This window comes from Monomorium pharaonis, chromosome 1 (assembly GCF_013373865.1).
Source record: "Monomorium pharaonis isolate MP-MQ-018 chromosome 1, ASM1337386v2, whole genome shotgun sequence".
Lineage (NCBI taxonomy): Eukaryota > Metazoa > Arthropoda > Insecta > Hymenoptera > Formicidae > Monomorium > Monomorium pharaonis.
In genome coordinates, this window is record NC_050467.1 from 14,172,486 (window position 1) to 14,199,513 (window position 27,028).

At 35.7% G+C, this 27,028-nt stretch overlaps 1 protein-coding gene across 14 annotated transcripts in view; it reads right to left on the reverse strand.

The window, feature by feature from the left end:
- LOC105835844 (protein lap4) overlaps positions 1-27,028 on the reverse strand; it is a 365,219-nt gene that overhangs the window by 159,781 nt on the left and 178,410 nt on the right. For 12 of the 14 annotated variants that reach the window (XR_001139022.3, XR_004962559.1, XM_012679440.3 and 9 more), the window contains one exon: positions 13,316-13,474. The exons of 1 other annotated variant lie outside the window; for it this stretch is intronic. Coding sequence is in view for 11 of the 13 variants with exons in the window: in XM_012679440.3 (XP_012534894.1) it covers positions 13,316-13,474 (159 nt within the window). In the remaining 2 variants the exon portion in view is untranslated. Of the gene's footprint in view, positions 1-5,444; positions 11,427-13,315; positions 13,475-27,028 lie in introns of those variants that run through there. One more of the 14 variants, XM_036284312.1, reaches the window with a different exon arrangement.

Below are 27,028 nucleotides of genomic sequence, written 5' to 3' on the forward strand. Positions count from 1 at the left end.
GCTAGTATCAAAGCAATGAACTGTACATTTCCTCGTCTTGCTTCTCTCACCCCTTAGGTGCCTACAAGGTTGACGACGTTTCATAATAGAAATTTTCAACATTTGGACTTTTCGTCGCGATATCTCCTCTCATAAGGTACGTAGAGGAAAAACAAAAACAGTTTTCTAATACAAATCAGCTGCAAGTTTTCGATTGAGCCTAGTTAGAACTCGATCGGTTTAGTCGTTTCTGAAACCCGATAATCTCGGGTGCTCGCAAGTCGCGTACTCGCGTAAAGAGCACGGTCGGGCTCGCGCCGCGCGTTTACTTGGCGCGAGCCACTACCGTGTCTCTTAATTGACTTTTTCAGAAGTGTAATTACAAAAGGTTAAATGAAAAAAAAGGAAGAGGGAAAGGGTGCATCCTTCATGCACATGCATATATGGTAAAGAAAATAATAAAGCCGCAGTATCCAGAAACCATCAAAGTAAATTATGCTAATCTATCTTGTCGTTCATTTACGTATTTATCCATCTATTCATTCACTCTCCCACTTAGCAGTCACCCATCAAAACTGAGTGCTCATTCCTACACCCACGTACCCACCCCTTCCTTTCATGCGCATGAAGGATGCACTTCTCTTTCCTTCTCCATATAATCAAACCCTCGGAAATGATATATAACATAAGCACAACAATCATTTTTTAACATTCGTGTTTTTACAGCAAAAAAATATAGACAATTCAGATACTTTTGCACATACATATTCATAATCTTTTCTCGGTCTGTCACCGCGAAGCTTGTGATATTCACGAGGAGATGCTAACATCTGCTAACTCTACTTTCGAATGAACCATAATACATTCGAAAAGGAAGGTGAAAAAACAAAAACCGTATTTTGGCTCTTGGGTAAATGGGCCTTAGTCTCTGAGAACATTGCATTTTAAATATGTGTATGTTTGGCCGATACAATGGTAAGTACAATGAAGTCACTTTTCAGCATAAAGCGCGGTGGCCATGGATGCTACACACAATTGGTCTCAAACCAGAGATGGGCGAATTTGTAATTGACTATTACCAAATTACAAATGCTCAAAACAATGAATAATTAAATGTGATTTAATTACACATTACTTTGAACATTTGTAATTAAACACCATTGAATTACTAATTTGTTTGAACATTTGTAATGGATGTTCAAAGTAATTAAATTACACTATTGTAATGTAATTACATTTGTGTAATTTATTTATACATTTGTGTAATTTAATTACATTTGTGTAATTTAATTACATTTTAATTTCTATTCGAATTGAGTTAACATAAGTTCATAACTTATGAAAAATATCTTATGCATGGGAGAAAGCTTTTCTTTCAGACTCGTATGATTGCCGCCCAAGCAGAAGGCAAACTTCACGATCGTCTAAAAAATGTCGCTTTCTCCGCTAGATACACAATATATTATTTTTGCAGTATGTACAGTATGTACACTCTCACGTTCTCTTTGTCGTTAACTCAATTCGAATAAAAATTAAAATGTAATTAAATTACACAGATGTAATTAAATTACACAAATGTAATTAAATTACACAAATATAATTAAATTACACAAATGTAATTAAATCACGCAAATGTAATTAAATCACACAAATGTAATTACATTACAATAGTGTAATTTAATTACTTTGGACATCCATTACAAATGCTCAAAATAATGAGTAATTAAATGGAACTTAATTACAAATGCTGAAAATAATGGATAATTAAATGGATTTCAATTACAAATTATAAAAGTAATATGTAATTGAATGTGTAATTTGAAGACAAAAGTATTTCCTGCTACCCATCTCTGTCTCAAGCCCAGCTCGTACAAATAGCAAAACAGTAGGTGCGCACTCACCTACTGTGTGAGTGCGCACCTACCGTTTTGCTATCCGTGCGAGCTGGGTTCGAGACCAATTGTAATTATTTTTTTTAGTCTATATGCCTACCAAATTAATTTTCTTTAATACTTATAATAAAATTTTGGCGGTTTTAGTAAATATAAATTAAAAAAAATATATATATAAAAGCGCCAAGTATACACGCGCAAGAAACGCCCGCAAAAACCTATTCTTGTACAAAATAATTTTAATTTGGCACGACAAATGTATGAAATTTTAATAAAATTATCTTTTCCCCAAAAAGAACAAAAAAAAAAAAAAATATTTTCTCTACAAAAGTAATGATATGAAGGAAATGTGTCAACTATGAAAATGGATGTTCATACAAACTAGAACATCTACTTTTACAAATAATTATTTGTACAAATATTACAAATAGATATTTTAATACAAATATTTTATAATGTATTGGTAACTATAAAAATTTGACGCCGCTAAACCGAATAATTTACTAGCTTTCTTTTTCTTTTGTGCGTGCATCTAAATGTGTGTGCGTGTGTGTGTGTTTATATAACTTCGTTTATAAGGAAGCAATTTTTAATATCTCAATCTCTTATGCGTGCGTGCGTACATCCCCCCCTCTCTCTCCCTACCCCCTCTATTTCTCTCTCCTTTTTTCAAGATGGTGAGTACTTGTCTGACGTGCTACATGTCGTTCTGTACTTGGTGATCAATTATTGCCGCCAACTGCCCTTCGGAGTCTTCTTTTTCTAGTGTATGGCTCTCAAAGCTATCTCAGCTTGCCTTATTGGATATTCCTGACGTGGAACTTGGTCTTCTTGCTAGTGATAATCGCCCCTCCTTTCGATTCCATCCTCAATCTTGTTTCTCGGAGCCGTCCTCGCTGTGTTGTTGCCTGCTCGATGCGCGTGCGCTGCTTGCTTCAGTTGGTGGAGTGGGAGTGGAGTGCGATGACTGAACGCGTTGTGACTTCGTCCCTGGTGGATTCGGAGCATGACAGGCATCATAGAAGCGTAAATAAGCGCAAAAATTTTGCCAAGCGTCCCTCCAACTTATCCGCTCTTTCGTTTAAAAAGACCCAGGAATTGTTAATAAATATATCCAGGGTAAATGCGACACACCGTGGACAAGCATAGCGATGGTATATCGGAGTTGCTCCTGTCGAGTAAGGAGACGCTGGTGAAGCGTAGTCAGATAGCGGCAGCTTTTCAAGTATGTAAGGAGGCGTTTGTGGAGCTATCGGCGGTCTACATAAACCTATTAGATTGTAACATCAATACGCCTTCATCGAAAGGGATAGGTAAGGTTGTAAAAAGCGCTCTTGCCGAGGCTTGCGATGATTTTCTTGCGCGCGCTGCTGGCGGTGGTCCCGGTACGCAGCTTCCGACGGCTGAGGGGGGGCCTTGCACGTGGATACGCGGAGATGGTTGCCTCGGAACAGAGGGCGGCGAGCGGCGTGGGGGCACTGAGGCCCCGGACAACTAACCTTACTGTTGCCCCTAAGGAGGGTGTTACGACCGGGCTGATCTCGTCGAGGGACACGCGAGTGGCGCTGATGAAGGCAATACGACCATCTGAATTTAACCTCAGAGTTAAAAGTATCACATCTGCCAGGGATAATGGTGGACGCATAGAGGCTCTGTCTGTGGATCTCGACAAGATCAAGGACTCGGCTGAGCTGAGTAGAGCTGGATTAAGTCTCCAGGAGGAAAGAAAAGTCAATCCGAGGCTGCTCATCCGAGGCGTTCCTGGGAATCTGTCGCGCGAGGAAATAAGATTGGAGCTCATAGAACTAAACTTAAGAAATTTCGACACGTCTGAGGTTAAAGTCGTCTACATATTTCCCCCCAGGAGGGGCAGCAGCTTAAGCTGCGTTGTAGAGGTAACTCCTTGCATCCGCTCGTTGCTGCTGAGAGGAGCTCACTTTCGTGGGCTATGCCGGATGCAGGGTGTCGAATTATATAAAAGTACTCCAATGCTACAAGTGCCTTGCTTTCGGTCATCTTGTTAAGAGCTGCAGATTTGCAGCGCATTGCGGGCACTGTGCTGGAGATCATGAGACTAAAGGCTGCCCTAAAAGGGACGTCACGCCGGTCTGTATCAACTGCAGACGATGGTCCTCGCAGGATTCACACTCACAATCACATTCAGCCCTTGATGGCAAGCGCTGTCCTATTTTGCAAAGAAGAATGGCGGAGAAAAGAAAACTAATCGATTACGGATAACGACCAGACCGAGTTTCTTCATGTGTATCACGTCAATTGTCAATCCTTGTTTGCTCATCTCGGGAAGTTTCGCGTCAATTTTGAAGAGGCGGGATATCATGCCATTTGTCTGTTGGAAACTTGGCTCAAGCCTGACACTTCGGAGGACCTTGTCGCCCTTAATGGTTATCGGATTCTGAGATGTGATCGGCTCGGTAGGGGAGGTGGTGGTGTTGCCATTTAGACACGTAATTACTTGCGTGTAAAGACTCTGTGTAAGTCAGAGGGGCAGAGCGATAAACCTGAATTCCTTATAGCTGAAATTTCCAACTGCGGCCCAAAGGTGCTCCTGGCGGTGATATACTGGCCCCCTCATTGCGGTTATCTTGCAGAGTTCTTCGATGTTGTGACTGACCTTTTGACTAGCTACAAGCACCTCATCATCTTCGGTGACTTCAGCGCGGATCTCGGCTCGGACACGTATGACTCTGCTCAGGTGCTGGCTTTCGTTGAGACACTTAATCTCTACCTTGTTCCGTACGCCCCTACCCATCACACTCAAACGGCATCAACGCTCCTTGATTTATGCATTATTAACGACGTAGATAAATTGGTCTCTCACTCTCAACTTATTAATCACTCCGGTTTTCTTGATCATATCGGTCTCAAGTTGACCGAAGTCCTCGCTTCGTTCAATTTCTTTTCCAATAAAGCTGATGTTCAATTGTCCTGCGACCTGCTGTCCCACACTTTATTGGATGCTCTAGACGTTTTTGCACCTGCGCGTGCATTTGTTACTAGGAGACCCCCCGTGAGGTGGCTCTCTGTTGATCTTAGGTCTCGTCTAAAACTCAGAAATTTGCTTTATAAACAAGCTAAGCGCTCCAATAGTTTGCTTGGGTTTGCTCGTTATCGACTGTTTAGGAATCAGCTTAACACCGACATAAAGTTAGCCAAGAATAAGTTTCTACTCGCTTCCTTAAATTGCATCACCGACCCTGCCAAACTTTGGAGATAACTTACTCACCTAGATCTTGTTAAAAATACTTTTACCTCTCCTCTTCATTTTTTTACGACTGACGATTTAAACTCATATTATGCTTCGGTCTCTACTGCTGAGCCGCTCTCTTACAATGACTTTATCTTTGCTATTGCAGGCATAAATTGTCCACCTCAAAGGTCGGAGTTTATCTCCTCTACCATTCTACCTTGTAATGTTCGCAAAATTATTGCATCTGGATCCCTTCAATCTTGTGCTTCGGGCTCCGATGGCATCCCTCTTTATATCTTGCAAATCACCTGGCCCTGCATTTCGTTATGGCTTACAACATTATTCAACTGCTCACTGTCTTCTTCTTCGTTCCCTTCTGCATGGAAGCGAGCCCTCATTCGTCCTCTCTCTAAGATACGTACCCCTTTATCTCCGTCTAATACGCGATCCATCGCTAATCTTCCCGAAATGTCCAAGGTTCTTGAGCGGATTGTTGCTGCTCAAATTAATGACTATATTCATCAGCACTGTCTCCTTGATCCTAGACAATCAGCTTATCGCCCCGGTCACAGCACCCAGTCCGCTCTTATACGTGTCTGTGATGACATCAGACTTAGAATTGAAGACAGACTCATCACAATAATGATTCTGTTCGACTTTAGCAAGGCATTCGATACTGTCCTGCACCTTCGGTTGCTGATCAAGCTCAAGGGCCTTGGGTTCTCTGACTCAGTTCTTATCTGGCTCTTTTGGTACCTGACTGACCGTACTCAGACTGTTACAGATGACGCGGGAATCACTCAAATTGGCTGCCCATTTCCTTAGGCGTTCCTGAGGGCTCTGTCCTTGGCCCTATATTGTTTTCTTTATTCATTAATGACATCAATAAGGTCTTGTCCTATTCTAATCACGTGTTATTTGCTGATGATCTTCAGATATACCTCTCTTGCACACCTTCTGATTTGTCTCACGGCCTTGAGTTGATATCTAAGGATGCTCGTGCGGTCTCCGAGTATGCTGGTACGAACGGTCTTAAGTTAAATCTTAATAAATCCAAAGCTATAATTTTTGCCAGTCGACAATATATCAATTACTTAGACCTTGCTCTTTTATCACCCATTAAGGTCGACCAGACACCGTTACCGTTTGTGAGTGAAGTACGCAACTTGGGTGTTATTTTTTCCTCCAACCTTTCGTGGAAAAAGCACATTCTTCATGTCTCGCAATCTGTCCATCATGCTTTGTATAAGCTCAAATTTAACAAGGGCTCACCTTCTACGGAGCTTAAAAGTAAACTTGTCAAAACCCTTATCTTACCTCACCTGGGCTACTGTTGCCTTGTCTACAATGACCTCAGCAATGAGCTTAATATCAAACTTCAGAGATTAGTCAACTGTTGTATTAGATTTATTTTTAACGTAAAGAGAGATGAACACATCACCCCGTTCAGGCGCCGTCTGGGATGGCTCCCAGTCAGGAATAGAAGACTCTATTTTCTTGGCTGTTTGATCTATCAAATCCTGTATCTGCAGTCTCCTTCTTACTTAAGTAAGCTCTTTACTCCTATAGACCCAGTAAGGCTCTATTGTAAGGAGATTGGATCGTTCTACATCATCATCGGTTGTAAGGAGATCGGATCGTTCTACATCATCATCGGTTATGTTTCACATCCCTCCCCATAGAACCACTATTTACAGGAACTCCTTTCGTCTCTTCTCCATTTATTTTTGGCATTCTCTTCCTGACAACATTACGTCAGCTTCCTCTCTCGCTATTTTCAAAAACCTTCTTTGTAAGTTTTTAATTGCCTCTGAGACACTTAATTCCCATTCTTACTACACTTTTGTCTTACTTTTACGTGCAACTGAAACTTATTATCATAATATCACTTCATCAGCCTGGTCTTTATTCTTATATAACTGCGTATCTCACTGACTAATATGCTTCCACACTGCTTTTGTATCTGTTATCTGAATTTGTATTTCACCTTTTTCTACTTTGATACTGTAAAATTTATATACTCACTTGTTTCCGAGTTACTGCTATGTATAATTAACTGTAAGAATCATCAATTCATCTACCTTATCAATTGCACTATGCGATAATTATGCGTTCGACCACTTGATGTTTTAAAATTGTTTTGCTGTATCTACTGCTTATTGTATTTTTGCCCTTTAGCTCTGCTTGGGCATAATAAATTTAAATCAATCAATCAATCTCTATGCGCACGTAAGTACGACTTGACGTCTGTTTGTGCTCTCTGCTTTTCAAACTGCTTTCTGCCGTTGCATGCCTTCGGGCACATCTGTTGCAGCTTCTCTTGCATGCACTCGATTGCAAGCTACAATCTGATCTATCGGTTGCCTATCTAAATTGCATAGCTATGTGTTTTCATCAACTAGTTTCTTGCACGCATTGAGGTTATTTTCTGCGAGGATCTTTTTCCGACGGGCCATTATTTACTCGGCAATATCAGCGTCTTCAACCGCCGTACTTGAAACTGCTTGCTATTAAACCATCGGTCGACCAAATGAGTAACAACTGCGAAATGATCACGCAGTAATGATCATCGCCGATGATCATGGAAGACAAGCTTGGAGGCCGCTGCCCGGTCTGCTCCAAGCGCTTGACAACCAGGAACGAACCACTCACGTTGTGTCTTGGCTGCTTCCGCCTGTCTCATGCTCGCTGCCTTGCGGCGCCCGACTCGCTCAACCACCTCGCATGCTGTGCTTCACCGGAGAACACTCCGACTTCCGCGCCAATACCGGCTTCGCTGACCGATACTTCTTTTTTCTTTCCGCAAACCTCGGCATCGATAAGTTCCGCCGCTAGCACGCCTGGTTCAACTCCTCCCTCCTCCTCCTACTCCCCTCCTACTCCTACTCCAGCACCTCATCCTTACCACAAACCATTGTGCGCTGAGGAGTTCGGCCGCGATCGAGAATCCGGGTACGACCGCCGTAATGTCGCCTGTGCGCCCCACCGCTGGTGCGCAGCCCGCGAGGCTGCCTGCTTCCCTTCAGGGCGCTGCCGTCGCGCCGCGCGGGATGAGCAAGAGCGGCTCTCAGAGGCCGATCGGGGAGGCTCCCTGCGCGGTGTCAATGGCTGACATTGCAGCGCTATTAAAACAAAACATGTCTGCTCTTGGGTAGCTCGCGGAGCGGATCGGTGGCCTTGAGAATAAAATTCTCAGCCTTGAGACGCAGGTGTCGGCCTTTAATATTCGCCTAACGACCGTAGAAACTAAAATCGGCACTCTGCCTTTGCTCGAAAAGCGAATACAACTCCTTGAGAATAGAGCCGCGCCAGCGGGGCCAAACACGCTGCGGACCGACTGCGCCATCACCGACAATTGCGATGTGCTGTTGACGGGTATACCCTCCAATTGTAATAAAGGCAACGCAGACATAGTGAGTGCTGTTTTCGCCTCGCTGGTGCCTTTGGTGCTGTCCATCCGGCCGTGGAACGCACAGATCCGCGGGGATTTTTCTTCTTCCGCCTCCTCCGCCCTTGCTCCCGCCTATACCTCCGCTTCTGCTTCTGCCGCCCTTCCCGCTGGGGCCCGATCGTCTGATTCCGCGCGCGACATCATTCTTAAGCTCGCATCTCCGAATGTACGCGACCCTGATGAAATCGGCATTTAAGCTATCTATGGCTGAGCTACCAGACCTACATGACAGCCATGCGTCCATCTCGCTGCGTCTGCGACCCCTATGGCCCAAAGAAGTGCACGAGCTCCTGGTGAGGTAAAGTGCTTCCAGGTTCGCTGGACAAAACAACTACCTTCGTCCGTTCGTGATAAACTTAACAGTTTATCACGAACGGACACTTACGTAAATCGCGGCAATCGCCATCTGTATCGATTACTGACGACTCCGTGCTGACCACCTTGCCTTTTAGCTCTCGCTGACTACACTCGGCCGCCGATGCACCGAGGAAGCACTCCTCCTCCCCCCTATTCATTGCTCACTCCAACGTAAATCGACTAAAAACCCACTTCTCTCTCATCGAAAATCAAATTTGCTCCAACAATTACGATATATTCGCGCTTTCTGAGACATTTCTCACTGCCCTCGATTCTAATGATATCCTGAATATAGCCGGCTATAATCTCTATCGACTGGATAGAACTGACAAGGAGGGGGGCGGGGTGGGAGCCTATATTCGCAACTCCTTCTGTCACTGTACTCGCTTCGTCAAAACCATAATATAATAATACACCCGAATACCTTATACTAAGATAATGGTGCCGGGTCTTTCCTCTCAATTCCCATCCTCCTCCATCTTGTGCACCATAGTATATACCGTCGCCCCACTGCAGCTTTTTCTTTCGTTCTCTTCGAAATTGTCCGCCTTCATCCACGATTTCTTAGATATAATAATCGTGGGTGACTTCAATATCCATCTTCTCAAGGACAACTCTGCCTCCGCATTTCTTCGTTCTGCTGCTGACAGTTTATCCCTGCACATAGTTCAATCAGGTCCCACTCACCACGAAATTTGCAATGATGTGATATAGCACATTGTTGGACATTTTTATTGTCAGCAATCCTTCGCTTATCATCAAATTCTTCAAATCAGCAGCACCCTTTATTGCTGGGCACGATCTCATCAACATTGACTTTAAGCTATCAATAAATCGTCGATTAACCCTATTCAAACGTAACATGAGCTTGGCCACCTCCACCGTCATCGATAACCTCCTTCAACACCTCCCATCTTTGTCCTCACTGTGTGGCAAATACACATCTCAAATAAACATCGACGATTACGCGAGTGCGCTTACAGCAGCAACATTATCAGCCTACAACATTATTGCCCCGATTAAGTGCTCAATTGTCAGCAACAGGCGTAAACCATGGGTATCGCATAAACTGCATAAGCTCATGCGCACCCGCAACAATGTCTACAGAGCCGCCAAAGCTATCGCCATCACTTATTCAACGCTATAAGGACTTACGGTAAATAGTAAATAACATGCTCGACTGCGCTAAGAACTCTTACATGTAAGATCAAATAAATTAAAACTGCCGCGAATCGGGTGCATTATAGGCCAATCTGTGCAAACTGGGCATATGTGGCAAAACACGCCTCTCACTTACAACTTCTTTCTCTCTTGCCTCGCTAAACGAACACTTCGCAAAGGTCGCCTCTGCATCCGTGCCATTAACCAAATCTTACCTTCTGGAAATTCTCAAAGATCCCGAATTTTGCGCGAATTTGAGCGGCTTGTTTAAAAAGTGACTTTTCATTGTACTTACCTTATCGGGAAAAATGCACATATTTAAATGCAATTTTCTCAAAAATTGCCCATTCACCCAAAAGCCAAAACATGTTTTTCACCTCCTCTTTCGAATACACAATGGCTCATTCAAAAGTAGAGTTAGCAGATGTTAACATTCTCTTTGTTAGTTAAACAGGTATAATTGGACACACTAATACATACGTATGTAATATACGTATGTAAATAGAGTCACCTATATAATGATATTTGCATATTCATTTAATGTATAATACGCATTATTCTTTTTATTTGAATTTCGCTATAGTTAATTATATGGTTATATAGTTAATACAGATCGCTGACATTATTTCTAACTACAATGTATTTTCCCAAGTTTTTAATTGTTTTCAACTATCGTATTTAAACTCAGCATCCTCAAAACTGTGACCAAAAACTAAATCTCAAGATTTTCTCCGATCGGTAAAAAATCATTTTTTTTTTCAACACCCTTCTTTATATTTTCTTTGCCGTACAAAATTGCGTTTTTAGCAATAACTAAAAAAAAGTAATTATTTGTCAAAATTGTTTAAGGAGACATTATTCTGCTTCCAAATAACGTTTTTCATAAATAATAACTGACAACATTGTTGTTTACACAAAACTTATGTCTCCTATAAGTGTAGTGTCCACTTAAGTTTGACGTGTCCACTTAAGAGTTTGTCTACTCGACATTCAGTAAGTCTAATGTTTGACAACGATTTTGTGACAAATTCTTTCCATCGCCTACTTTTTTGAGATAGGAAACAAACATGCAACTTTGCCGGTTTTAAAGTTAGAAACAAATATTATTTTGAATAATATATAACCGTATATGTAAATAGCACAATTGAAGTAGAGATGGGTGAATAAATGGTCAAAATAAATCTTAATGCTCATTGTGTAACTGATACATTTTCTAGTTCATTCAAACTGCGCAGCGTTACTTTTAAACTTTCAGTGCAACTACTTAGAGTAAAATTTGATTCATAATATCATATTATCAATTTAACTGAAATAACAGCCAGAACTTAAACTTGGATTTCCCAGCATCCCGTAGAAGACGTCTTAGCCAGTTTGACTACTAAAACATATGTGACAATACTCATCGCAATAAACAGTATTAGAAAAATGTATTGTAACGCCAACGTGTAAAAATAATATAAAAGACTATATGTGTAAATAACACAATTCAAATAAAGATAGGCGAATAAACGGTCAAAGCAAATATTAATATCCTGTCTTGAACGTCTCAGACTCATAGTTACGGTCAAAATATTAATATCAAAAAAAGTAACTAAAATAGTAATAACTCATTAATGGTTTGGTAACAATAAAAAGTAACAAGTTATTTTTATAAAATAACTTCGCCAAATCTTACCTTTTTATAACAATAACATAATTTATGTACACATTAATTTAGATCTTTTTTAAATGTTAAAAATATTCATTTAATAGAAGCAAATTTTATATATTTACATATATTTTTTCTTTTTTTATAAATTAGCAATAATAAAAAGCGAAAAGAATATATAATATTTCTGTACAGAAAACCATGCAAAATACATAAAAAAGCAAGCCAATAAACAACCAGATTACACAATAAGACTCATTAACAGATTAATAAATGTAGATTAATAAGCTATTAGAAATAAAATTATCTATGCAATATTATTAGAGGAAAGACACCGAATTTGAAACACCACTACGTTTTTGGACTATATTTCTTAAATAATGATTAGGAAAACACTTTTAAAAATAATAATTTAAATTAGAAAGTATCTTCTATCGAATAATATAGTAATTTGTATAATACTGTTTCGTATTTTTTAAATAATTATTGTTTTTGTAATACATGTCAAAAAAGGCATCTGACAAAATGGGCGCCTAATTTGGAACCCGTATACGATCAAAGTTACATTTTATTGATTTATACATCTTACCTAAATTACGTAGTTCTATAGACTCTATCTTCTAAGGCATGCTTTTTTTGTCTCGTCTATTGCCTCTCGTAAAATCTTGCCTCAAAACATTTAGATTATTATACATATATATTAAAGTTACAATTACGGGTTAGCTATATTACGGTCACGGCATAGTAACAGTTATTATTACTAAACCTCTGATTTCACAGAGTGTTGCAATTGACGCACATACAAAAACTTTATGTTTACAATTGTACTACAAAATAAATATAAAAGAGAAAAATAAAAAGAAACAACATGGGAAAACTACAAATGTGAAATAATGGTAATGTTATCGATAATTCACTCACTATTGTTTAAACTGTGCAATTTGCAAAATAAAATTGTGCAAATAAAACTCTTTTAACAAATTCGTTTTTAGCAGATTTTACGAAGAAAAAAGCATTAAAGTATAAAATATTTTTTTCTTTAATTAACCATGCGGATCATGTTTTTATCGGTCTTTGTACGGTGCAATGTTTAGTTTCCGAGAAATAAGGGAGTTCAAATTTAGGAAACTTTACCCAATTCAATGCCTTTCCTCAATATTAAAACATTATGATTATCTTATTCGTTTACATATAGGATAAAATTATAAGTAATACTTTGTTTTTTTATTAAAATGTTTAAATAATAAATAAATAAAAATATAATACATAAATAAACTACTTAAAAAAGCGGTATACTAAATATTTTTCAAGCAAACATTAAATAAACAAAAAATTTATTAATCTGTAAATTAAAAAAAATGGTTATAAAATAATATTTAATATGCTATACATACAAAAGCTATACAAGAGCTATACTTAATGTATTTTCAAATCTGTTAGGGAATACGAACTTTTGCATAACGCACAAGAACATTAACCAATCAGAAGCATTCATTTCTATCACAAAAAAGAAAACACGAATTCTAATTTATCAATCAATTATTCTCTTATGTAAAAATCTATGCTTAAACAAATATGAAACATATATGCGTAAAAATTAAAAAAAATGTAATACTTACATTATTAGGATTTTGAGGTGCTAATGTATGTTTACTCATGACAATTGTAGTAGTTTTGAGATCTTTAGTGCCCCCCGGTGACTTTGGTGGTACAATCGTATCAATAGGACTATTTGATTTGCTTACTAACGATTCTGCCGCACGTACAACATCTAATACCTATGTCAAAGCCAAAATCAGAAAGTATAAGTAGAACAAATCGCATACAATCAATTAAAAATTTAAAATTTTGGAGAAATAGAAAGAGGATTAAAGAAGCCAAGTAAAGAAAGTAAGTATGTAAAGTGCCATTTTTTGTCCCCAAAGCAGCAAGTAAGAAATTCTTAATTTTCTATCATTTTTGATCTGCTAAATCCGAAAATAACGATTTAAAAAATGTGATACCCCCCAAAAAACTTACAAATTAAAAGAGAAAATGTAAATCCACAATCTTGCAAAAAGTGACTTTTTGATAAGTTCAACGTGTGTTTTTATAATTATTTTACAAAAAAAGTTAAAAATCTCACAAGGAACCGTTCCATATTGCAAAAGTGATGTCAAAAAATTACCAATCAAAAGATCATGTTTGAAATAAGTATTTGAGATGAAAATCGTGGAATCCTATAAATTGTACCTGACTTATGCCGACATGTATTTAACTATTTTAACATGAACACTAAAATAACTTGAAAGCAATGTATAAAAAAAAGGTTTCCAAAGAAAGTTGTAAAGTTAGAAGAGGTAACTCAAATAAGTTACTTAAATTTTGGGTTCATTTTGAGCTCAATAAGGCCCAAATTGATTTTTTCAATAGCAATGCCTGTTTTATTGCAAATTTATATTCTACAGAAAAAAAAACAAGAAAATTTTATTCTGATAATTTTTACCTAAACTTCCTCCATCAAGCGCAAAATGGCTCTCGAAGTTTTTATTTTAAAACATATTCCGGCCAACAAAGGCAAGACCAAAATTTTCTTGTTTTTTTTTTTTATAAAATATAAATCTGCAATAAAACATAAGCATTGCCATCAAAAAAATTAACCTAAGCCTTGTTGAGCTTAAAATAAGCCCTGGATCCAAAATTCAAGTAACTCATTTAATGGCCCTCTTCTAACTCTACAACTTTTATTTAAAACATTTTCTTCAAAAATACATTGCTATCAAGATACAATGCTTTCAAGATATTTTGGTGTTTATGTTAAAATGGCTAAATATGTTCCATCTCAAGTCGGATACAAAATTCATAGAATCCCAAAATTTAATCATCTAAAATACCTATTTCAAACGTGATCTTTCGACTGGTAACGTTAATTTTTTTATATCTCTTTTACAATATGGAACGGTCCCTTGTTAATATTTTTATTATATTTACTAAATTAAATAATACTAATTCTAATTGCATTCAATATCAATCAAATACAGGAAAGTAAAGCCTCTAAAATAATTTTTGTAAATTTACTTAGAACGTTTCAATTTTTAAAATTGTTCCAAATTATTACCGAACTTAAGGAGATGCTGGACTGCCTCTCAAACTTGATCGGGGTTGATAATGTAGAGTTATTCGTGCACATCATTAATTAGGTTTCGTAAGAACTTTTATAGATTTGAAAATTTTTTTTCAGAATTAAAGTACACATATTAATATCTATCTGTGAATTGGACTTTATATCGAGAACGAGAAACAAAAATTTTTATATTGCTGTACATCAACTTTTTACATGTAAATATATAACCTAAATTTTCGTTTCGCAATTTTTCGTCTTAATTAGGCATCAAAATTCAATTTTCAACACTATTTGTTCTCGCTATCTACCAGTCTGTGGATACAAATTTCGTAAGTACAAACTATAGATCTTTTATATTAAGCAAACATTGTTACAATGTATGATTGTTCTTGGTATGATCAATCAATGGTTATACATAATATGCGCACGTACATGTTTCTGAGAAGAAAAGATCATCTCAAAATCAAATTAGGAATACATTTTAAAAACATAAATTTTTTTATAGTTTTAATTGTAGACACATTTTCTTTCCACGCACGCACGCACGCACGCACGCACGCACGCACGCACACACACACACACACACACACACACACACACACACACACACACACACACACACACACACACACACACACACACACACACACACACACACACACACACACACACATTCTCTAAAAAAATAACGATAAAAATAATTTGCGCCAACTATAATAATGGATATTTATATGAACTAAAACATCTACTTTATTACTATTCTTTTATAATTAAGATATTGACTGCTTTCTGCCCATACAAGGATGGAATAAAGAAGAATAATAATGTAAAACAGAAAAATAAATATCTTATTAAAATTAAATGTTTTATTGTACATATTTTTTCAAAAAACTTGGAGCTGCTAAACCCTCCAAATAAATATATTGTCATTATATTGATCTCTCTCTCCCCCCCCCACCCTCGTGCGTGTTTTCGGTTTATCAACACCAAGTTTTTTGAAAAAGTATTTATTTATAATAAACATTTAGTTATAATGAAATATTTATTTTTTTGCTTTACATTATTCTTCTTCATTTCATCCTTGTATAAGAAAAAAGCAGCCAATATCTTAATTATAAATACCGGCTAAAGAATAGTAATACAATAGACATTTCAGTTCATATAAATACCCATTATTATAGTTGGCGCAAAATTTTAATAATGTAAAATTGTAAAGCAAATAGTCAACCGACTTTACTAATAAAGTTATTAATTAGTCGTTATCTATCACTGTCGATTAATTATTTTGCAATCATTATTTTTGTAAAGGTGTGTGTGTGTGTGTGTGTGTGTGTAAGTCTTCATTTTAAATAATTAATTATTAGTTTAATAATTAAAGTTACATTTTGATTAGAATTAGAAGGTCTGTGATATTACTTAGGTTAAATTAGTTTTATTTTTGATATAAGAGGTTTTTTTAAAGGAACATACACACATTGGCGCCTTCTTTATACTTTTTTTAAAAAGGTAATTTTGTTTGAATATCATGCATTTTGTAGTATAAAGTATCTTATACGATAAAATCTGTTTTATATCATAATCTCCTTTATTTCATTTTTATATTAAAGAGCAACAGTTTTTTTATAACAGTTTTTGTATGCGCGCACAGCAATCAATATTTTGAAATCAAAAGCTGGTATTTATAGTTCAATCTTATATTAAAGATCGTCTTAAGTTCATCTTTAATGCTTCATAATAAAAGAAATAATAATATAAAAATAAATAGTGGTGAATTAAAGACAATTTTAATATATAAATAATAAATATAAAATAAAACTACGAATACCACCTAAATAGTAGTAATAAAGTAGATATTCTAGTTTGTATAAACTTGGTATCGATGCACAGTAACCAATATTTTGATCGTATATTCTTTAAAAATATGTATCACTCAGGTTAAATTAAATCAAAAGATTTTTTCTACTCTATTATTATGTTCTTTAATTTTTCTTGCAATTATTTTCTAATAATGTTGTTATGAGTGACACACTCATAACGATAAGATGTCAGTAACACGATGACGTAAGTCGATCAGCTGCAGTCAGCATCGAGCGCATCGAGCGCATCGCGCGAGGTTTCGCGCAATCCGCTCGACAATTAGCGCAATGCTCTTTAGACAGCACTTGCTGTCTAAGCAATAATTTGGAATACTGACCGATTTACGCCCTCACGCAATCCTCCCCTTCTTTCGATCCAACTACCGAATTATCGGATATATAAACCGGCGAAAGAAGGTGAGGAGCGGGTCAATCCGAAGTAGACAAACTAAGACTACACACGACACTCTGCTTTGCGGGGTCGTGGACAACAAGCTCATAGACGCGACACTCTGCCTTGCGGGGTCGCGATCTATTCACTGTAATACAAAAATAAAAGTGTTCAATACAAATAACGGTGTAAGTGACAAAATACCTTCCTCGCAAGATCTCTGGCAGCGATCCCAAATCGTACTCACAACGAGAGGTACAACAATGTAATTAAAACTTGAAATGAAATTGTCAATCAATATTAATAATTATTAATTAACTTTATTAATAAAATGTTTTAATAACTGTTTTTGATAATATTAATTTTTATTAATGTAATTATTACGTTTGACCTGACGGGCCTCAAATATATTCAACAAATAGCGCACAACGTTTCGACTGTTGGTTTCGGTCTTTATCAAGTGCTTAGATACGTAAAAATTTAAGTGGTACACATTTTGAGTTATAATATGTGCCTAGATATTATCTAAAAGGCAATATAAACAAAGTAAATTACAGAAGAGTTGCCCTAAGAATATAAATCAATAATAACGTTTACAAATCAAAAGTATCGTCAAGTTTGTGTAATAAAAAATAATAAATGATTGGATACGTTAAAGTCTAATGTGTGTGTTTTCTTCGAGATCTGAGGCTCGACTAAACGGCGGTGCGGAGTCTAACGGTAAAAATATATAAATAAACGAACAAAGATAATACCTAACATCAAATACAATCGATATCTTTAAATGCCTATGCCGATTTAATTATTTTGTCATAAATTCCAGTTAAGTTTTTAGTATCCTTTTGTAAATTAATGGTATGGTCATGTTTTTTTTATGAAAAATGTTTCAGCTATTTCACGATTCCTTGTGACGCATTCTTTATGCAGTATAATCGGTTGAGACCATTTAAACTCATGACCACAAGATACCCGGTGTTTACTAATAACGGAGTGGTTGCTAACATTTTTTATTATATCCCGTTGATGTTCCTTGATACGCATAGACACGTGTTTCTTAGTTTGTCCAATATATACTGCATCATATTGATCACATTCAATTTTGTACACTAGTTGCGTTTGTTTCGTAGTATCTAATGAATCTTTACCGCGTTTAATGATACAATCGAGTTTTTTGGAAATAGTGTACAGACTGTTTAATTTCACACCTTTTAGAATACGCTTGATGTTATCGCTTAGCCCTTTAATGTACGGAATGGCAACGAATTGTTTTAGATTAACCTCATTATAGCCCATTTCTACCAACGTAGATTAACTTTAATCTCGGATTAACTTACTCTTTATCTCTTTCTAATTTTTGGAACTAGAATGAGATAACAAGTAAATTAAACCGAGATTAAAGTTAATCTACGTTGGTAGAAACGGCTATGTACATTGTTATTCCTATCATGGTGGTTAAGAGCTTCAACACGCAAACCAATGTGTTTATCGATCATATTAGTAGAGTAATTGTTGTTAACTAATATTCTTTTAACTTTTCTAGTATATTTTCTGAATGGAATCGTTTGTGAGCGTGTAATATAGCTCTATCAACAAGATTATTAATCGTGTTAATTTTGTATCTTGTTGGATGGTTGGAAAAGAAATTCATATACCAACCCAAAAACGTTGGCTTACGGTACCAATTAGTAATAAGGTGCTACCATCGCGTATAACAATAATGTCTAAAAAACTCAGTGCATTCTCTTTTTCGATTTCATATGTAAACTGTAATCGATGATGATAACAATTGAACACAGTGAGCATATCATTAACTTTTGCTGTCGGTATAATAGCGAAAATATCATCAACATACCTATAGAACATTTTGATATAAAACGGTAACTGTTTTATACAGTGTGTCTCCAAATCATCCATGACCATATCAGCTAGTATTGGAGAGAGCAGAGATCCCATTGGACTGCCGAAGATCATTAACTTTTGCTGTCGGTATAATAGCGAAAATATCATCAACATACCTATAGAACATTTTGATATAAAACGGTAACTGTTTTATACAGTGTGTCTCCAAATCATCCATGACCATATCAGCTAGTATTGGAGAGAGCAGAGATCCCATTGGACTGCCGAAGATCTGTTCATATATCTCGCCATTGAATGAAAAACTCGTCGATTCCAATATCAGTTTTATTGCAAATAAAAATTGCTGTAATGACAGTGAAGTTTTTGTAGAGATTTTGCCATCTATTTGTAATAGAGTTTAGAACTAATTGTGTAGGAATATTCGTAAACAATGCTGTGACATTGAACAAAATCAACGTTTCATCGGGTTTAATCGTAGCATCGCTTATTGCTTTTGAAAATGTCCAACTGTCTTTGATATAAGATTTTGGATTTGGAATCGATAAATCCAGAATCTGATGTAAGAAATGCGAGACATTGTATAGGGGCTACCAAGTGTCGATACTATAATCCTTAATGGATAATCTTTTTTATGGATCTTTGGTTGTCCATAACATCGTGAGAGGTTTGCGTCATGCAATTCAATTTTTTATACATGAGATCACTGATGATGTCATTGTCACGCCAGGATTTTACCATGCCATTCAACTTCGATGTAATTTTGTTTATGGGATCTTTATTTAATTTTCGATATATATTAACATCGCTAAGCAAGGAATTCATTTGTTGGAGGTATGTATTTTTATCCATAATCACGGTAACTTGCCCCTTGTCGGCTCTTGTTACAAAAACATCATGTTTTTTCAAAAAATTTTCACATTTATTAAATTGGTCGATAATATATCTGTCTGTGTAAATAAGATGTGGAGTTCTGCTTAAAAATCTTTGTAAGGATATTGCAATTTGGCTACGTGTTTCGCCGACAATATCATCTGGTATTTTGTGGGCATTATATTCAATAGTCTTGATAATATCAACAACGGTGTTCATACGATCATTTTTGTTATTAGAGTTCTGGTACTGCGAAATTTTCCCCCAAACTTAGAACATTTAATACAGATTCATCTTGATGACTGTCTCTGTCAGACTCATCGAAAATTAAATAAAGATCCCATAAATAAAATTACATCGAAGTTGAATGGCATGGTAAAATCCTGGCGTGACAATGACATCATCAGTGATCTCATGTATAAAAAATTGAATTGCACTAACGCAAACCTCCCACAATGTTATGGACAAACGAAGATCCATAAAAAAGATTATCCAATAAGAATTATAGTATCGACGCTTGGTAGCCCCCTATACAATATCTCGCATTTCTTACATCAGATTCTGGATTCATCGATTCCAAAACCAAAATCTTATATCAAAGACAGTTGGACATTTTCAAGAGCAATAAGCGATGCTACGATTAAACCCAATGAAACGTTGATTTCGGTCGATGTCACAGCATTGTTTACGAACATTCCTACATAATTAGTTCTAAACTCTATTACAAATAGATGGTAATATATCTCTACAAAAACTTCACTGTCATTACAGCAATTTTTATTTGCAATAAAACTGATATTGGAATCGACGAGTTTTTCATTCAATGGCGAGATATATGAACAGATCTTCGGCAGTCCAATGGGATCTCTGCTCTCTCCAATACTAGCTGATATGGTCATGGATGATTTGGAGACACACTGTATAAAACAGTTACGTTTAGGTGTTGCAATCCCACAAAGCGGGATCCCGCAATCCCGCGGGATCCTGCGTCATTTTTTGATCCCGCATATGTTAAGTAAGAACTGCGAGATCCTGTGGGATTTGCATAGAGTTCCTGTAATAAGAATGTGTCTACGTCAGTGCTTGAGCCTAGTTGCCCTTTTTGAGCCGATTCCCGAACGCGCCGCCTCCTATGCCCCCACTACCTCGCGCGGCCTTGACGGCCGAGCCGCCGATCTCGCCCGTACGCTTTGTCTCAGGAGCAGCTCTGTATAAGAAATAGTGCCCTGCACAAAATTCATTAAAATTACTTTAAGTAAATAATTTTTGTTTTTATAAACAAAAAAGTACTAACTTTTTTATTACTAATTTATTTTATGTAGTATAACAATATGTAAAAACATAATATGTAAATTAGAATTTTGACAATAGTTTTCCACATCACCGTGAGATACTATTATTGATGCGTTTTTTTTTAAGTGGTTTCCCCAGTAGGCCTAATTCACTAAAAGATGAAATATAATATACAGCTTGGCAGGAAAACAAAATTTTATATATTGTAAGATATATAAAAACGACAGGAAAATTAGAAGAATGCCAAGCTATATATTATATTTCATCTTTTAGTGGATTAAGCCTACTGAGAAAACCACTTAAAAAAAAGCATCAATAATAATACCTCACGGGTGATGTAAAAATTAAACTATTGTCAAAATTCTAATTTATATATTATGTTTTTACATATTGTTATACTACATATAAAATAAATTAGAAATAAAAAAATTAGTACTTTTTTGTTTATAAAAACAAAAATTATTTACTTAGAGTAATTTTAATGAATTTTGTGGTGCAGGGCACCATTTCTTATACAGAGCTGCTCCTGAGACAAAGCGTACGGGCGAGATCGGTGGCTCGGCCGTCAAGGCCGCGCGCGGTAGTGGGGGCATAGGAGGCGGCGCGTTCGGGAATCGGCTCGAAAAGGGCAACTAGGCTCAAGCACTGGTCTACGTGTATGTGACTACATACACGATAATACTTAAGCAATTTGTGATTGGTTCCATTATCAAACATTCATTGTACATAACTATGTATAAAATGTATGCTACTTATAGTTAGGATGTTGTGTGCGTAACTAAGGCTGCGTTCCGTTTCATCTTTGTTGTTTGTCTAATGTTAAACAAAAATGAACGATGCATTATGCCTTATGCGGATCATGCGTGAAACGGAACGCAGGCCAAAATTGTGCAAATGATGCGCGCGACCGTCGCGACAAATTATCTCGATACGAGCGGAAAACAATGCAATGATCTGAGTCGTGCAGCGAGCGCGGTGTTTGCTTTACATGCTTGCGCTCGTCACATTTTCTGCTGTTGCTTAGGTGTGCGACCGTTTCAGGCAAGTATAGAAGTAAAACGAACGCTGCGTGCGTGTTTCACCTTGCTTAGTTGCTTGTGTAATTATAAATTATTATTTATTTAACTTATGTATTATTTATTTAATTTACGTATTATATTGCTTAGTATATCATATTATGTTATTTTAATTGTAGATATTACTAGTGCAACCAAAACATGTCATGTAGTAAAAAATTGATGTGTGTTAATAAAGGAAACATTAACAAAACTCTTTGGAATTATTTTGCGAAAGGTGATACTGGCAAAAATGCTAAATGCATGCTGTGTTCTGCTACTTTAAAAATAAGTCAACGATCAACAAAAGGATTAATGATACACTTAAAAACCAAACATTGTATAGATTTAAAGTCTCAATCGCAAGCATCAACATCGAGAGAGAATTCTTATAATTTATCACGAACAGCATCTCAGTCACAGATTGCCGATGATTGTGAAAACGTAATATCAAAGAAAAAGATCAAAACAATTGATAACTTTTTTTGTTAAAAAAAATTCAATGGAAAAAATTATATCTCGAATGATTGCTAAGGATGGATTCACTTTCAATACTTTCTGTAATTCTTTAGATTTAAGAAATTTATTCCTAAAAAGTGGATTTAAACTTCCAACTTCTCCGAATACAATAAGGTCCACAGTTGTTACATTCTCAGAGTCTGTAAAAGCAGATATGATAAATAAATTTATAAAACTTCAAGAACAAAATGAAAAGTTTTCATTAACATTTGATGAATGGACATCTCGAAAGAATAAAAGCTACTTAAATATAAATGTGCATTATAAAGAGAAACACTTCAATCTTGGTTTAGTTCGAATTTATGGTTCATGTACAGCAGAGCATTGCGTCAACATAGTTGAAGAACGTCTAAAAAACTTTAATCTAAACGTTAAAGATGACATTATTGCTATTACTACTGATGGAGCGAATGGTAAAAGTTGATAGACTTATGCCTTGCTGTCAACAACTTTGTTATGCACATGGCATACAACTTGCTATTATTGATGCTTTATACAAAAAGAAAAATACGGAAAAAAAACCACTAGAAGAAACACAAATACAATTAAATAATTATGACGATAAAGACAGTGACAACATCGAAGATGAAGAGAGTGGATTGTCTGTAACTTCGAATTTTCCATCTGTACAAATAGCTTCAAATTATAGAGATCTCATTACAAAAGCTGTGAAGATTTTTAAAAAATCGCCGACAAAAAATGACACTTATTTGCAGATATATGTGCAGGAAGAACATGGTAAAAGATTAGAATTAATTTTAGATTGTAAGACTCGCTGGAACAGTCTACTTAACATGTTTGAATGTTTCTATAATCTGAGATTATGCGTAAGCAAAGCTTTGATTGACATAGAATCGGAAATTCATTTCACCGATGAAGAGTGGTTCAAAATAAATAATTTAAAGTTATGTTTGGAACCTATTAAGCTGGACCTGGAGGTAATACGCCGAAGAGATTCAACTTTAATCACTGCAGAAACAACTTTTCGTTTTATATTTAAAAAATTGAATAAGCAATCTACTCTTTTGAGTACTGATTTAGCTACAGCACTTCGTGAACGAATAGTACAGCGCCGCACCGATTTAACTGGAATATTAATTTATTTGCAAAATCCGAACTTGAACATGATTTGAAAAATTTAAAAGATACTACATTTGCAATGCCTAAAAAAAATGTAATACGCAAAGAAATAAAAAACTTATTAGAAAGAGTTCTCAGTAATACACGCAACGATAATCTATGTATTACTGATAAGTCAGCTAATACTGCATCGAACTACTCCGATAAAAATCAAAATCAAAATATTCAAGATAAACAATGTAATTTATCTTTACAAGAAGAATTAGAGTTCCAATTACAGAAAGATTATTCTGAAGTAATTAAATTAAAGAATTTATCAGAAAATATTTATAAAATTTTAAAGAAAGAGATGAGTGCCTTTGAAAGTGATGGCATAAGAAAAAAATATTTAGACATGACTTACAAATATCTATCTACTATTACTCCTACAAGTGTAGAGGCCAAACGAGCTTTTTCCGCTGCAGGATATCTTTGTAATGATTTGAAGAGCAGCTTAAGAGATGAAACAATTAATATCCTTTGCTTTTTAAGGTCATACTTTCAAAATTCTACAAATTAAAATTCTATTTCATAATTTTAAATATTTTATTAATATTATTGTTAAAAATTTAGTAGTCTGCACAGAAACAAAAATTTATTAGTTCGTATAGTTTGGAAAAAAAAAGAGATTAAAGAATTAAAAAATTACTTAATTGTGATTTTATTTTATTAAATAATGTTTATGTATAATAAAGTGTTTATATTTAATAATCAAATCTCACACACAATTCCACGGGATTCCGTGGGATCCCGCGGGATTGACAGTATTCTTGCACGAATCCAGCGGGATTGAAAATGATGCGGGATTGCAACCTCTAGTTACGTTTCACATCAAAATGTTCTATAGGTATGTTGATGATATTTTCGCTATTATACAGCAGTTAATGATATACTCACTGTGTTCAATTGTTATGATCACCTATTACAGTTTACATATGAAATCGAAAAAGAAAATGCACTCAGTTTTTTTATACACTTTTATTTTATCTTACATTACAATTTTTATTAATTTTTAAAAAATTTTTAGAAAACTGGGACCATACGACCCTTGGATGATAGATTTAGGTACTGCTTTAATGTGCTCTTAATCCGCATGCGCGCAAAAATAGACACTTTCTAACAGCACTGCTGGCGACAGTGGTAACCAACGTAACTTATAAACGATGCTATAATCACGATGCAAACGCCACATGGTAGCAGATACGCGATAGTACGCGAGATGGAATTTCGTCTCTCATCTCATGCCGACCCCCGTAGAGATACCACCAAGATTGACGACAATGACGACGATGACGACAACGACGATGACGACGACAACGACGATGACGACAACAACGTATTTTAAATATATGTAATTTGGCTTTTCGGACTTTGTGTCGCGATATCTCCACTTATAGATATAAAGAAAAAAAAATAAAAACAGTTTTCTAATATAAATGGACCCCAAGCTTTCAATTAAGCCTAGTTAGAACTCGATCGGTTTAGCTGTTTCTAAGATCCGATAATCTCGGGTGTTTGCAACTCGCATACTCGCGTAAAGAACATCGGTCTCGCGCTGCGCGTTCACATGGCGCGAGCCACTACCGTGTCTCTTGATATATTTGATGTATCTAATGTACATATAATAAAATATTTTTTATTCCTAACAAACCGCTCGTCTATCAACAAGACACCCCTTCCGATAAATACATTTCTCTTTAAATAATTGCAGATTAATAATTAAAAATCTTTATTATTGTTAATAGTATCTAGAACCTAGATCTAGCAAATTTGCGTGCACTTGACTGTAAATATAACCAATAAAATCAGTGGAATTTTGTTCCACTGATTCAACTGAGTAAACGCATGTTGTGCGACAGTAATGTATATTTCTTAAAGTGTTTTCAATTGCAAAATAATTAATGGACAGTAATCGATAGTAATTAATTAATAAATTTATTAGTAAAATTACTATGTCTTTTAATAATTCAAAAAAGCTAATTCAACTAAGCTACAAAAAAAGTTTTGGGAAAAAATCGTCTCAAAATTATGTTAGGAATACCTTTTAAAAACAAAAATATGTTTCAAGTCACCCTGTATATTAATAAATATAATAATATTGTATACATTTTGTTAATGTGTACTGATATGTATCGTAGAATAGATTAAATACGGTTATAACAGAAAATAACTCGGCAATGGCTCAAGATGGCACGTCTCACTTAACCCATTACTTCCCAAGCGGACATTTTATAGTCGATTGGTTTTCGACTCAGAAAAGTGATGAGATCACATAAAAACTTAAAACAAAATATGCTCTTTTACGTAAAAAGAGTTGCTCTTTCAGATTCCGGGGTCAAAATTTCAAAATTTTCTATTGGAAATTAAATATGGCGGCTCAAAGTTGATATAAATTTTTTCATCGACTATTGACTTTTTATAGTAGAAAACTTTGAAAAATTTTGTCCATGACTGTTGTAAACGATTGAAGTGACGGAGTTTGTCTTTTTAAAGTATAAACTATGATTATTAATTGATTTTTTTAAGTAGTTCAAGTAGTTCAAGATGGTGGATGCAGTATGGCGTCCAAATACATGGAAATCATATTTTATTGCGATATATGTGTGTGAATAGTCATTTCTCACATTTTCGAGGTCGCTGAGTACAAATCTTTGGTCAATTATTCATTTTTCAAAATGGCAGATACAATATGCCATAAAAATCATACTTTATTAAAAACTATGCCTCCAAGTACTTATTTTATGTATTTGTGAGACCGCTGAGAACAAATTTTGGGTGGTTTTTATTTTTTTAAATAACGGATACAATATGGCATCAGAATACACGAAAATTATGTTTTCCTGTGAACTATGTGCGTGGGTACTGATTGTATATGTTTTTGAGGTCGCTGAATACGAATCTTGAGTTTGATTTATATCTTTCGAAAGGCGGATGTAATATGATACACATAGTTCGCAACAAAATCTAATTTTCGTGTATTCTGACGCCATATTGTATCCGCCATTTTGAAAAATGACTAATTGACCAAAGATTCGTACTCAGCGACCTCGAAAACGCGAGAAATGACTGCTCATTCACATATATCATAATAAAATATAATTTCCATGTATTTAAACGCCATACTGCATCCACTATCTTGAACTACTTGAACTACTTAAAAAATCAATTAATAATCATAGTTTATTACTTTAAAGAGGCAAACGTCGTCACTTCAATCGTTTACAATAGTCATGGACAAAATTTTTCAAAGTTTTCTACTATAAAAA